This window comes from Mus pahari, chromosome 6 (genome assembly GCF_900095145.1).
Source record: "Mus pahari chromosome 6, PAHARI_EIJ_v1.1, whole genome shotgun sequence".
In the NCBI taxonomy this organism is placed as follows: Eukaryota; Metazoa; Chordata; class Mammalia; order Rodentia; family Muridae; genus Mus; species Mus pahari.
In genome coordinates, this window is record NC_034595.1 from 92,048,057 (window position 1) to 92,062,630 (window position 14,574).

A 14,574-nucleotide genomic window follows, 5' to 3' on the forward strand; every position below is an offset into this window, starting at 1 on the left:
GGGTTTGAGTCTCAGGCAGGACTCACTGAAACCCTGTCCAGGTGACTTGGGAGCCCTACAGTGATGGACTTACGCCAAGTACCCCCAAAAGTCTCAGTCTCTGCAAGAGCAGGAACCCCTCAAGGCTGGACAAACAACCATAGTATGAGATAGGAAGCTAGAAATGAGGACAAATGTCTGACAAGTTTAAAACATGTATTTAAAATACAATTTATAAAATGCTTAATCTGCCGACTCAGGAGCCCGCGGTGGGGGTTAGGGTGAGGAGCTGCCCACTACACCAGCAGAGCAAGACTGCGGGGTGTGGCCCTCCCTCCCAGTCCCTTCTGTACAGATGCCCAAGGGTCACCCCCCTGGGGTCATATGACCAGAAGCAGGACCCCAGAGGTTTTCTTGAGTCTCTGCTTGCCAGGGAGACTGGATGCAGCCCTGCTGGCCCATCCCTGAGCACAGCCCCCCCAAATGGGGCAGAGCAGGGTATGGCAGGGCAAGACAGGGCTGGGCGGGAACAGGTGGGCTCTGGAAGGGGCCGATGGCAGCAGATAGGGTGTTGCCTCCTGCCTGCAGGTGGGGAGCACCCTGATTGAGGGGACTGAGAAGGGCTGGTTACCAGACCCGGACCCCCAGCTCCTTTGGTTATAGGCTGACATCAGAGTAGTGGCTCATGGGAAGCGGTTAGCTGGAAGGGCCGAGGCCTGGCTCGTGGGGTCCAGGAAGAGCTGGGGGAAGGGGCAGTACCATGAAGGCAGACAAAGGGGTAGCAGCCTCAGGTTCTTGCCCTTCATCCCCCTGGGAATTTCCAAGCCAAAGCCTGCAACTTACTTAAAGACAGAAAGAAAGAAAAAGGAAAAAAATAAAAAGCACTTAATGGAGTTATAGACAACTACAAAAAAATGGAAACACACACACACAAAAATAAACCCCACAAACACACACACAAAATCCAAACCGTTTCCCACACCCCTCCCCCAACACCAGTCTGTTTTCCTTCCTTTCTTCCTTTCCTTCTTAAGTGGTGCCTGCCACCTCTCATCTAGGAGGGCCAAAGGCAAGACTGCTGGTGGGCGTGGGGAGGCGGGCGCACCATGGGCGGGGCCTTCTTTGGCCAGACTGAGATGGGAGAGCCACTCGTGTGGACTCTCAACGTGCAGATGCCGCCCGCCCTTGCTTCCACTAGAGGGGACCAGGCAAGCAGGGGTTCTGCACCCTTCTCCAAAGAAAAGGCAGTCTGTCCTCCAACCAAAACCACTGCCCCTGTGGTGGGCACTAGACTGAGCTGGCAGCCAAGTTCCTTCCTATCCTGGGGGTGGCCGGCCCTCCCGCTGAGGCTCTGTTCCGGCTCACTCACAGATGGCCCCCCGGTTCAGGCAGACCTAGGGCTGTGCTGGGGAAGAGCCTCTTCCTAAGGGGAAGATGATGTGGGCCATTGCTACAGGGCACAAGCCAGAGGAACCGGTGTGATCCTTGGACGCTATGGCTGCCCTAATCCCGCTACACCCCGCCCACTCCCACACCCGAGTGCTGGTCGGCTGTCAGGCTGGCCGAGGGGTAAGGCCAAGTGCATTGGAAGAGACCACAAAGCCAGAGAGCACCTAGCGGGGCACAGTCACCCTCTCAAGCCTCTCCCACCGAGAGCCAAAGTGAACCCCCAGGCTCGGGGACAGAGATGGCCTTCATACCGGCCTTGTTCTGCTCAGGGAAGGAAGGTGCAGCCGAGGCCTCCGAGGAACCTGTCGGCCATCTGCCTTCCCCGGCTGCTCCAGTCCCACTCGTTTCACCAGGCGACGTTCCAGTCCAGTCTCTGAGCCAGGGCCACAGACCCTTAAGTGTTCCATCCAGTCTTGCTGGAAGGGACAGACCTCTCTACCCTGACCACTCCAGGCAGAGGCCCGGAGTTCTGGAGCCAGACTCTCTCTCGGGCTTGTGCCGACAGCAAACACTGGACAAGTGTCCCCACTGCCTTTCTGAGCCCAGAGTCACTCTGTGCCCTCCTCTAGAAGCAGCGAACCTGGCTGGTAGGGAGCCAGCCTACCCTGAGGGGTGTGGGAGGGGGAAGCCTGTCACTTTCCCCATCTCTCACAATACTAACATGGGGTCAGCCCCTCCCCCAGACTCTCTGAGCTATCTCTAGGCAACTTAGCTGGGACTTAGCTGGAGGAAGGCGACTTAGGCACAGACGCTCATCTATGGGGGCTCCCGAGCCCGGCCTCTCTTCTGGGCAGCATAGGAATACAGAAGCTAAGCTCATCAAACTCCTATTGGTTAATGTTCCTAGCAAATTTCCTAGAAACATCTTTTAAGTGACTACTAAACTACCCTTTCTCAATTAAAAATTCATTAAACTGCTGAAACCTCTTCCATGCACTTTTTCTTGCAAATCAGGTATTTGTATAAACAAACAAAAATAGGAAGAAAAAAAAAAGGATATTTTCAATGGAACTTTTAAGTGATGGCGACATGCACTTGGGGTGGGTGGGGGAAGTTCTCATTTGTGTTTTGAAATCCCAAATTAATGAGCATGATAAACTGTTATTGCTGGCACTGGCTTTACCCCAAGTGGCCAAGTGGCACTGTCTGACCCTCTACTCTGAGTCCTTGGTAGGCTCCCCTAGTCCTCCCCTAGTCCCCACCCTTTCCCTTTCTAGTGACTTGGGACAGCCCTTGTCAACATGCCAATCACAGTGGGAAGGGGGGAGGCAGAGGTCACAGTGCATGGGGTTCAAGGTCACAGTGGGCGGAGCAAGGGGGATCACAGTGCAAGTAAGTCAGGTTATTCCCTCTGCTCAAGTCCAGCCGTCTGCCACAGCAGTGCGACCCATGGCAGACCGTCCAGGAGGCGGTGGTGGCAGCAGCGGCGTCCTTTCTTGCCTGCATTTATCTTCGCTGTTTGAAGCCTTGTGACCCGTCAGGACCCAACGGCTGTCTGATCACATTACTGGGCTGCCTGCTGTCTTCGGGTTGGGAGATCCTGGTTGGCCTGGAGGAAAAGAAAAGGCAGGTCTTGAGGATAGAAAAGATGTCCAGATTTTTTAGTGTGGAGCACGCGGGCGGAGGTGCATGTGTGGCCAGAGACCGTCAGGTACATCCTCTATTCTCCACTTTGTCAAGACAGGGACTTTCCCTGAACCCGGAGCTCACCAGGCATCACTCCAGGCCCCCACACGCCCCACTGCCCCACCCAGTACCAGGGTTACAGTCACTTGGAACTTTGGCTTTTATGTGGGTGCTGGAGATTCAAACTGGGGTCCTCATGTTTATGCTGCAGGCACTATGGAGCCATGCCCCAGCCAGAAGCCCCTGAACCTTAAAATTAACCCATGGTTGAGGCTGGGGTACCAGCCAACCTGAGCTACTGCGCCTACTTCTTTGACCAGCAGAGTAGGGAAGGGCATGCACTTTCCACATTGGCAGCTCCCCGTGGGAAGGAAGACATGGTCCATGGTCCACCTTGTAGCAATTACAACATCCCCCCTTGTCATGTGCCATTGCTTCTCTGTAAGCAGAGGGGATGCACACAGCCCATCCTGTGGGGGGAGGAGCGCCATGAGCAAGGCGTCGTCCACAGAACCGACTCAGACTGTTCCAGGGTCGGGCCCCTAGCCACGAGCTCACGAGTGAGCTGCACCCACCTGGCTGACTCCTGTTTCCCTCCAAACCACGAGGCTAGCTGCTGACTCCTAGTACTAGAGAAGACAGAAGGAAATGGACTTTTCCCACTCCAGACAGGTGCAGACTAAGAGGAGAGAACAGAACGGATGTTCCTTCAAAACAACGATGGCACTAGACGGTGGCACATGCCTGTAACTGTTAGGGAGGCAGGAGGGTCCCAGTGCAAGGCTGCCTGGGCTACACAGTAAATTACGCCAGCATGTGTGAGAACTTGGGTTTCAAAAAGCAAACGTGGCATGGTGGTACACGCCTTTAATCCCAGCACCTGGGAGGCAGAGGCAGGAGAGTTCAAAGCCAGCCTGATCTACAGAACAGGTTCCAGGCCAGCCAGGACTACACAGAGAGACCCTGTATTGGGGAAAGAACAGCCTGAGAAAGTCCTCCAAACTCGAGGGCTGTGATATGCTCAGAGGCTGGCTGACTGCCTAACAGGCTTGCACCTAAGTGTGCAGTCCCCAATATTGGGGAGAAAAGAAAGAAGAGTCTATTGCAGTGTGACTGTAACCCTACCACCAGAGAAGCTGAGGCAGGACTGCCAGGCCAGCCTAGGCTACAGGGTGAAAGTGTCTCAAATCACCAAGATTATGGCTGGGCATGTGCCTGAGCGCAGAGCTGCCGGCACACAGGAAGCTCAGGTTTGGTCGCAGTTCTGTGTATAGCAGGGGAGGGAAGGACAGCTGTAAGCCCAGCAGACAGGAGATGGAGACAGAGGGATCCCCATTCAACGTGGTTATTTCTACAACAGTGAGTCTGTGGCTAGCCTAAGCTAAGTGAGACCCTGTGACAAAAACAAAGAACAGGCTTGTGTGTGCCAGCACCTGCCTCTTCCTCCATCTTCAACCACATGATCCTTGTTTATCGTGTGTGCAGTGTGCTGTCTGCATGGATGCCTGTCCATGCACACATGAGGCCAGAAGGTGGCATCGGAACCCACTACAGATGGTTGTAAGTCGCCATGCAGTTGCTGGGAATTGAACTCAGGACCTCTGGAAGAGCAGTCAGTGCTCTTAACCACTGAGCCATCTCTCCAGTCCATGCATTTATTTAAAAAATCTTTTAAAACTTATTGTATGTAACGTGTACCCCAAAGTACAGTACAGAGGTCAGAGGACAACTTGAGGGGCTGATTCTCTCTCCACTGTCATGGTGAGGGTTCCAAGACTGAACTTGGGTCGTCAGGGGTGGCAGTGAGTGCCCTTTGCAGCTGCTGGGATTGTCTAGCAAGCACCCACTGACTGAGCCCCATCTCCAGCCCCCAAAGGCAGGGCTTGAGTTTGATGGGTTTTGGTTCTGAGACAGGGGCTCTCTGTGGCCCTGGCTGTTCTGGACAGCTCACTATAGACCAGGCTGGCCTGAAACTCACAGAGATCCAGCCACCACTGCCTCTTAAGTGCTGGGATTAAAGGTGTATGTCACCACTGCCCAGCTCCAAATGTCATCAGAAAGTAACACAATACAAATCTAAAAATCTAAAAAAATAAAAATAAAAAAAAAATTGAAAAAGGACACAAATGAAAATTACTGCAAGACATGCATGGGGCTGCTGGAGACCCAGGCAACAACACTGGGCTTTTCTGGGGGCCTGGGAAGAATTCAGCACCTTATGGCCTTTTGCTCACTGCTAAGCACACACTCAATGCTGGTGGGCAAGGCAGAATGACCCCTACCCTACTTCTGAGATCAGCCATCAGGTCAAGTGATCGTAGCGGGCAGCTGACAGAGTCTGACTCGAAGCCCATCCTTTGACCTTGCAGCCTGCACTCTGTGGGCCCATCAGCCCCCACACTTAACACCCGACAGCGCCCTAGGCTGGAGAGAACTCCACTGCTACAGTGCTGTGGCTCTGAGCTAAGGACCTCAGCTCGGTGCCCAGCAGGCCGGTTCCTCCCCTGCCTCTTCCCCGCACTACACTCACCTGTCCAGGATGGGCTTCTCCTGCTCCTCCTCAGGGCTGGCACTGCCTAGGATCCGTCTCCGAGCCTCTGCATACTCTGCCTCCCGCTGTGCTAGGGACTTGACAGGAAGGGCTGGCCTGCTGGTGGAGTTGGGGCTGCTGACCACACCGTTGCTGGTGGGCCTCTTGAGGATGCGGATCTGTGGAGGGGGCCCCGTGGGAAGGCTATCGTCTTGAATCACAATGGGCACTTTGGGAGGAGATTTGGATTTCCTGCTGACAAAGAGCAAACACAGCTTCATAAATCTCACAATAAGCAGAAGGCCCATCAGAGCCCCACACCCTCCTCACTGTCTTCTTCCTTCCTGCTAACTATTCACCTGGCCCAGGACCAGACAAGTGTACTCCCACACCTCGGGCAGGACAGCAGCCTTGCCACCAGCTCTGCAGGGCACAGAGCTGCTCCAGAGATCTAACCCTGCCTAGTGGTCCTGGGACTTCCTCTCCATGTACATTAACAGGCCCAGCAAGCATCGTTTTGTCCTAGAAGTCAAAACATTTCACACCCAAAATTCAATGACTTTGATGAAAACCCCAGCTTCCCCAGACCAGAGTGTAGGAGGCTGGTGAACTGGGGCGCCCCTCAGCCCAGGTCTCCCACAGTGTGTGCTCAAAATGAGACAATACACAGGCACCTACTGTGCTGCCCAACCTGGCAACAAGCAAGACAAGCTTTACCAAGCTCTCTCTGCCTTCTGGCAAGTGACCTCCACACAAGAGCCTTTGAGCAGAGAGCACTCCCTTACCAGGGCTCTCTGCTCTATTGGGCAGCGGCGGGGCTGGGATGAAACTACTTGGCAATGCTCAAAAGAGAAGCATTGTCCAAGGCTGGTAGATATGCACATCAATGCCATGTGGCCACAAGCAGAGGTGACACTGCCCAACTCAAAGAGGACCAAGAGCACAGGGAGGGAGCAAACAGAAGTCACAGATGGGACTGGGAGCAAGGCAAGGAGAGCACCTACCCCAGCCACCGTGCCGCCCCAGCTCTTGTTCACAACCACCGAGACCATTGCCAGGGCCTGAACTGTCAGGAGGGTGGAAGTTACATGCTCTGTGTCAGATGCAAGGGTCCTAGGTGGGTGGTGGCGGCATGGAAAGGGGCCTGGAACCATGGGAAGTAGCTCCTGGGAATCAGAGAGAACCAGCAGTCTGATCATAGCAGCAGGGAATCTGGAAAGTCAGCGAGGACTCCCAGAATGCCCTGGGGGATGAATCAGTTCTTTCTGTTGCTTGTCCCTGGGTTACCTAAGCCCAAAGTCACCCACTAACCACGCTACACAATGGTGAGAAAACAGTCCTTAAAGGTTTCCCAAGGATTTCCTAGAATCTTCCCTTCCAAGATATCCTCATGATACTCTGAGCTGCCAAGCCATCAAGGACACAGAGGAATTATCTGCCCACACTCCGTGTTACAAAAGACACCAATACCCAGAGGGATGAACATCTATCTACTCCACACTTCGGAGCCACTGGGCACAGCCACACATAAACCCAAATCTTGTCACCTCCCTCCATCAGACGAGCTCACGCAGGGTCCACTGAGGCTGGAGACAGCTGCAACCTGTTTCACCCAAAGCCTCAATCCAGTGTCCTCATCACCTACCGGGAGGGAAGGGCTAGCCGCCCAGGAGCCTAACGGCCTAACACTAGCAGCCAGCTGGAGAACACTGCCTGCCCAGCTCTCCAGCGGCAGAGAGCGTGAGCCCTCACGCCAGACAGCAGCCTTACCTCTCTTTTTGTGTGATCTTCAGTTTTTTTTCCAACCGTCTGTCTATTTCCTAGAGGAAAAAAATGTATATAAAAGTGGAAAAAAAATCTCTCTCAAATAAAACCTTAAGTCTTTATTTTTCCAAGCTAAGGGCAGTGTCTTCTCTCTAGGCAGGGACTTGGCTGTGTCCTTCACCTGGACCTGAGGGTTGGGGACCTGGCTTCCTCTGAAGGTCCATTTCCCTTTAGCCCCATGAGCACAGCACAATAGTTCTGGACCTCATAATTAGGTGGGGGTAGGGGGGTTTTGGTGTTTTTTGTTGTTGTTGTTTGTTTTGCAGTCTCCAGCCAGTCTCCTGTTGTCTCCTTCAGACTCACTCCAACCACGCCAACTTTCTCAACCATAGCTAACCAAGCCATCGCTCCACTCAAGCGCTCTAAGGACATCTGAGCTCTGCCTCTCTTGTCCCTTGAATCTACCCTTTCTGTTTTGAGCTGTCAGTGCCCAGGCCCCACCTGTCTGCAGCATCCTCAGCCCCTCGCACACTCGCTCGCTTGCACACGCACGCACGCACGCCCGCCCGCCCGCCCAGGGGCCGCCGCCTCCGCTCTGATCCCATCACTGCGATGAGCGCCTGCCCCCTGGCGGTGAACTCTCCTGTTTACTTCCCCTCACAGTCACTGTCAACCAGTTCCTAGTCTAGTTTGTAACATGAGTTTTCGGTGGCTGGCTGGCACTTAGGGAAAGAATAAAGAGATGCCTGCTATTTGTCTCCAAAGTTATTGATCTGAATATTAATCTGAAGGTGAATCGGAGAAAAGAGCTCTCACCAGAGTTGTCTGTCACAAAGTCACTATGTAGAAAAAGGTAAGAAAAGAGCCCAAGGAAGAGCAGGTGAAACTGTCATCAATGCATTTAGGAGCTCAGCTCCCAGACCTCAGCCGGCGGCAGCCTCTGCAGCTAACCAGAGGAACTCCAGATACCAGCAAGCAGTGCGCAGAGCTAAGGAAGTCTCCATCTCCAGGCTGTGTGTCCCCTCTCTGATGACCAGAGCAGCTAGCTCCTGGAGGTGAGGGACCGTGCACTCAGCGAGCATGTGTCTCTCAAGAGTGGCTCCTAGCCCCTGGCGACCTTGCTGGCAGGGGATCTGGCAAGGTAAGAGACAGTTTTGGCTGTAAAGACAGTGGAAGGTGACAGTTGGGGCTGCTCCTGGCTGGAGACTGGGTACTGCTAAGTGCCCAGCAATACAGGACCTGCTGTGCTCTGAGGATGGAGGCAGTTCAAGCTGGCCAGTCCCATCCATCCATCCAAGCCTCCCTGACTCACCTAATGATTGCCCAGGGAGAGAACCAGTGTATAGCAAAGACAGCTGAGCATCATGAAGTGAACCTGGTGTTCAATCCACTGGTTGAGAGTCAGACAATCAGGCCAGCTTTCTTTAATGGTGTTTTCTAGAAGGTTCTTTTCCCAAAATTATGCTGTCTGAAGCTACATTTAAGTACAAATATTGCCACTCATTTCAGGCAACATAGCATACTGTGCTCCAGGCACCTGGAAAGGCAGGAGAACCTTCCACCCCAGCCAGTGGGAACATAGCTGTGTCTATGAAACAACAGCAATAGTAACAAAGTCACCAGAATGCTTCTGACAGACAGACTACACCAAACATAGGCCCTGACAAAACTGTGTGACACAGTGTCATTTCAAGAGCAAATCCAATGTCTTACACTAGATTCCTGCCCATTCCTCCTGGTTTCTCACAAGTAGCCTCTTTATTTGTGAGTGTCAGCTGTGTCTGGGTGTGTGTGCAGGCATGTCCTGGTGCCTAGTGCCTGGTACAGAAGGCGTCAGATACAGCTGGAGTTAGATGTTTGTGAGCTGCCTAATGTGGATGCTAGGATTTGAACTTTGGTCTTCATGGTTGAGGGGAAAGTGCTCAGAAAAGTGCAGATCCACCTCTCCAGTCCCAACCTCTTTCTTTACTAAGTCCCCCTGCTGATTCCAGTTTCTCCATCTTTTTATTTTTATTTATTTATTTATTTGGTTTTTTGAGACAGGATTTCTCTGTGTAGCCCTGGCTGTCCTGGAACTCACTCTGTAGACCAGGCTGGCCTCGAACTCAGAAATCCACCTGCCTCTGCCTCCCAAATGCTGGGATTAAAGGCTTGCGCCACCAAACCCGGCTTCGGTTTCTCCATCTTAACACATCTTTAGCATCTGTGAAATTTAAACTTTCAAACAGGATTGAAAGCCAGCACCTGTCCCAACCAAGGTAGGAGCTCAGTTTTACTTGCAGGGACAAACCTGGAGTAACAAAGAGGTAGCAGGCCACTAAAGAACACTGGTCACAGCTAAAGACAAGGACAGGCCACTGCCAAGGCTTGGCTGACAAGCATACTATTTTTAAAATTTTGAAATACATAATTTTTACAGGAGAAAACATTAACCGGGTGCTTCTTACTTTTCTATTGCTGCAAAGGTCAAAGGACACTGACAGGCACACTCCTCAGACACCCCAGTGGGTTCTGAGCTTCCTTCTCTAGGGCTACAGAAAACTATCTGCCCAGTTCCCGAACATGGGCCTGCAAGGAAAGACGCCTGCAAGTGTGTCTGAGGCGCTGCCTGAACCAACCCCCAACAGTCATGCGTTACTGTTTCTTCAAAGTTGTACCCAGACACTGAGCTGAGCCGCTGGGAAGGCCTTTAGATTTGATCCTGTCCCTCCCCAAGCCACATCACTGGCACTGCAAGAACTAAAACTGCAGGCTGGTGAGATGGCTCAGCGGGTAAGAGCACCCGACTGCTCTTCCAAAGGTGCAGAGTTCAAATCCCAGCAACCACATGGTGGCTCATAACCATCCGTAACAAGATCTGACGCCCTCTTCTGGAGTGTCTGAAGACAGCTACAGTGTACTTACAGATAATAAATAAATCTTTAAAAAAAAAAAAAAAGAACTAAAACTGCCACATCAGCCATCCTGTCGGGCAGCCAAGTGGGGGTGGTGGAGGTGGGGGTGGGGGTGTCTCTGTCAGGTCACAGAATGAGACAGGAAGCTGAGCTGCTCTGGAAGAGTGGAGCTGTCTGCAGACTGTTCAGGATAGTGAGAAGGGAGACCACTGTGCAGGCCGCTGGAGAGGGCCCTGCACCGAGTACCAGTCAGTCCACTTGCTCTGGATGCAGCTCTCCAACCTATTTGCTCCCAGGCTCATCCTGAGGAACTGAGCGCAGTTACAACTCTCCCACAGGGAGGTCTCCTCCAGAGACACGGCCTGCACTGTTGGGTCACACAGGAAAGAAGCAGCTTAGAGGTTTCTGTCTCCAACAAGGACCAAATCCCCTTCCTTCCGGTAGCAGAATTTTCCCTGTCCAATCACTTTAAATATTAATACAACAAAAAGCCTGTGAGGAGGAGCTAAGAGTTGCAGCAACAGGGAGCGACAGAGGAAAGGAAGGTGGGAGGAGAGGAAGCCAATCCAGACTCCACGTGGCTTTAAATAGCCACTGGTAGATATGAATACTATAAGAGGATAGAATAATTGGGATAACTTGTCTAATCTAGGTGGACAGTTTGATTATCAATTGGCTCTGAAATTGTTGTGAAATTCTTGTGAATTGAGAATCTACTGATATATAAATCTGACTAATTATAAGCTTCTAGAGTTTTGATTTACTGGGTCACTGGAATTTGGGACCACCGACCACAGGGGGTTACAGCTGAGAAGATACAGGCAGCATGGAGGCAAGCGAGCAGGAAAAGGGAAGACTGCCGACTGGGGTAGCTAGAGGCAGCGAGACCACTAGGCAGAGTGTAAGGGGTCCTAGTGCGGGAACTTGCTCTTCACTTCTTTATAATTTCCCGTAACACCTTCCTCCTTTTCTCCCTTTACTTAAATAAAGATGCCCCGAGTCTTGACAGTGTCACCAGCCTCCTGAAGCTCTGACACTATTCTGAGTAGACCGAGGATAAGGACAAAAGAGATCATGAACACTGCACAGACAGCTGAGGATCGTCTGGTGTGCTGTGCCTTCTGGAGCAGTCTCTGGTGACAGACTGCTCTGGTGAGTGAAACGGATTCCTTTCCTCTGGGTCCAAATCCATGTCAAAGATCAGCTGCCAAACCTAGATACCATGCGCTCTAAGAGGCTCTACCATGTGGACGCTGAGCATGCCTGTGGCACCAGGGTGTGGAGGCTGAGGCTGGGTGGAATTCTGGCTCTTCCTCGGGGTCCCAAATTTCTCTACAGATAAAGCAAAAGACTTCCTAAGGCAGAAGGATCCTAGAAGGAATCCAGCCTACACAAGGCAACCCAGTCTCAAAAGACAAATGAAAAGGGTAAGACACGGGCATCTTTCTGAAGGCAGCGGTTTGGGCAGGGTGGTCCTTCGGGAGGTAACTGAGTGTCTGTACCCCCAGGTAAGAGAGAGCAGACACCACCATCTCCAAGTTCACTCCCCTGAACAGAAGGAGCACAGCTTCTCCGGCTGTGGATGCTCTTTAACCTCACAATGTATGTGCTTGTAGAGCCTCTGGCAGAAAGCTGTGGTGGAGGAAGCCAGGAGCATGATGGGGGAAAGCTCATTCTAGGAGGGCAAGAGTAAGTAAGGGCCTCACACAGCCTTTTATATAGGCTGTGTCCTGGGAAGTGGGGAGGGAGGGTGGGAGGGGGGAGCGAGGGCGGGGTGGGGGGGAAGACAATGGCTCTGCTGGTAAAGCACTGGCCGTTCATCCTAACTGTCCAAGTTTGATTCCTAGTACCTACACAACAGGTTCCAACTGTCCCAGGGGATCTAATGTTCTCTAGGTATGCACACAGTGTACAAACACACAGATACCCATACATGTAATAATTGGCAGGGTAGCACATACCTTTAGTTGCAGTCAGAAACAGGTGAGCTAGCCTGGTCTACATAGCAAGTTCCAGGAGAGCCAAGGCTGGATATACTTTCTCTTGGTAAATAGAGGTTTTTGTTTGTTTGTTTGTTTTGTTTTTTTTCCAGACAGGGTCTCTCAGTATAGCCCTGGCTGTCCTGGAACTCACTCTGTAGACCAGGCTGTCCTCAAACTCAGAAATCTGCCTGCCTCTGCCTCCGGAGTGCTGGGATTAAAGGCTGAATAGAGAGCTTTTAAAGCATTAACATTTACTGTATGCACGTGTGTATCATGGTGCATGTGCAAAAGGCAGAGACTATCTCCAGGATAGCCTCTTCTTCCTTCTTGCCTTCCCCCTACCATGTGGGTTTCAGAGACCAGCTGTCAAGCCAAAGCCAGAGCCATCACTTGCCAGGTCACTCACCAGTCCCAGCCTACTTTTGTTGTTTGTTTTTCGAGACAGGGTTTCTCTGTGTAGCCCTGGCTGTTCTGGAACTCAGAAATCTGCCTGCCCTTGCCTCCCAGGCATGCACCATCACTGCCCCGGCCTACTTTTATGAACCAGTTATAACCTGTGTAGGAACTAGGGAGACGAAAGGGACCAGGGTCTGTGTGAAAGCCCAGGACGATAAGACCCAAGGTTTACTCCTATAACACCAAGAGGTGGCCAGAGTCAGGGACGGCAGCTTATACCTGTAATCCTAGCAGTGTATTCAGGCTGAAGGCGGATGTTTGTCAGTTACAGGTCAGCCTAGACACACAGTGAGTCCCAGGTAAACCTGGGCTACAGAGTGAGACCCTAAATCAGAAAACAAAAATAAACCAACAATGAGCTGCAGAGATGGCTCAGTCGATAAACTGAGTACTTGGGTTCTAATCGCTAGCACCCAAGTAAAAGCTGGGCAGTGCTGCAAGCCTATGCCCTAGTCCTGGGGTGAGATGGCCAGATCCCAGGGGCTCGCTGGGCAGCTGGTCTGGCTGCTACGGCGAGTTCCGGGTTACAGAAAACATGAGATGGAGGCTGTGGACCACACACAGGGGCACAATGTGTAATTAGGGCTGTGCTTGGGAGGAGGAGGAGGAGTTGCCACAAGTCCCTGACCACGCTGGCTACATGGCCAGACCTCACAAGATTAAAACTGGTTGGTGCTTCCGAGTACCTGCTGCTCACGAGGAGGCCCTGAGCTCTCATATCCACAGCAGAGGGTTTACAATTGCCTGCCTGAAACTAACTGCAAGGGATCCGAAGCCCTCTTGTGACCTCTGGAGGCACCTGCATGCATGTGTACATACTGGTTACACACATATACACACATAGGGGCTGGAGAGAGAGCTCTGTGATTAAGAGCACTGGCTGCTCCTCCAGGGCATGGCTTCTATTCCCAGCACCCACATGGTAGCTCGTGACCATCTACAACTCTAATCCCATGGGATCCAATTGATGCGCTATTCTGGTGTACATACATAAATACAGACAAAATGCTCATACATAAGATAAATAAGTATACTGAGGGAGAAAAACCCACATACACACAAATCCCCAATACTCCTTCCTACCCTGCCACCAAAAACCAAACAAGCAAACAGAAGTGCTACAAGGTGTCGCTGAGAGAGTTGCTCAGTAAGGTGAGGAAGGAGGAAGGACAGACATCAGGCTATGTGGTCTCAGTGTGGAGACGAGAAGCTCAGGAAACATCCCATCTCATCGATTCATCAGGGATGGTGGAACCCAAAGCAGCGGTCAAGCCAGCCACACTCACAGGAGACAGTGAGTGAGTAAGCCCAGACACTCCCCACTCACTCCACAAGGGTAGGAGGGAGCGCCTTGTCTTTTCTGGGACTTGAACTGCTGTTGCCAGCTGCAGAGCCATGTTCTCCATCCGTGCCACCGTGTCCAGCCAAGGGGGATGGTAGCTGCCCCAACCCACTGCAGAGCTAACAGGACCCTCTGGTGACTACTGCAACCAACCTAACCCTCGACAGTGCCCTGGCTCTGGTTAGAAAGTATCCCCCTGTACTGGCAATACAGGAAGTAAAGAACTCTTCTCAGGTAACTTCTATCTGTCTTTGTCAGTTGCTGGCTTTCTCTCACACTCAAGGAATGATCACTGGTCTTGAGCTTCCAAAGTTAGTATGGTCCACAGCTGGGTGGCCAGGAAGCACATCTCCAAACTGACCAAGCAGAGCGCAGGGCTAGGGAACTGCATGTGTGGGGCATGGTGTAAAGAAACAACAGAGGGGGGCTGGTGAGATGGCTCAGTGGGTAAGAGCACCCGACTGCTCTTCCAAAGGTCCCAAGTTCAAATCCCAGCAACCACATGGTGGCTCACAACCATCCGTAACAAGATCTGACGCCCTCTTCTGGAAT

At 52.1% G+C, this 14,574-nt stretch overlaps 1 protein-coding gene across 5 annotated transcripts in view; it reads right to left on the reverse strand.

Moving 5' to 3' along the window:
- Positions 1-178: 178 nt before the first annotated feature.
- Szrd1 (SUZ RNA binding domain containing 1) overlaps positions 179-14,574 on the reverse strand; it is a 27,841-nt gene continuing 13,445 nt past the window's right edge. Inside the window, exons 2-5 of one of the 5 annotated variants that reach the window (XM_029540108.1) lie at positions 7,355-7,404; positions 5,585-5,839; positions 3,630-3,733; positions 2,897-2,977 (exon numbers count right to left, since the gene is read on the reverse strand). In XM_029540108.1, coding sequence (XP_029395968.1) covers positions 3,664-3,733; positions 5,585-5,839; positions 7,355-7,404 — 375 coding nt within the window. In that variant the 3' untranslated portion in view covers positions 2,897-2,977; positions 3,630-3,663. Of the gene's footprint in view, positions 2,978-3,629; positions 3,734-5,584; positions 5,840-7,354; positions 7,405-14,574 lie in introns of all 5 variants that reach the window. The other 4 variants (XM_021199855.1, XM_021199854.1, XM_021199857.1 and 1 more) reach the window with 4 other exon arrangements.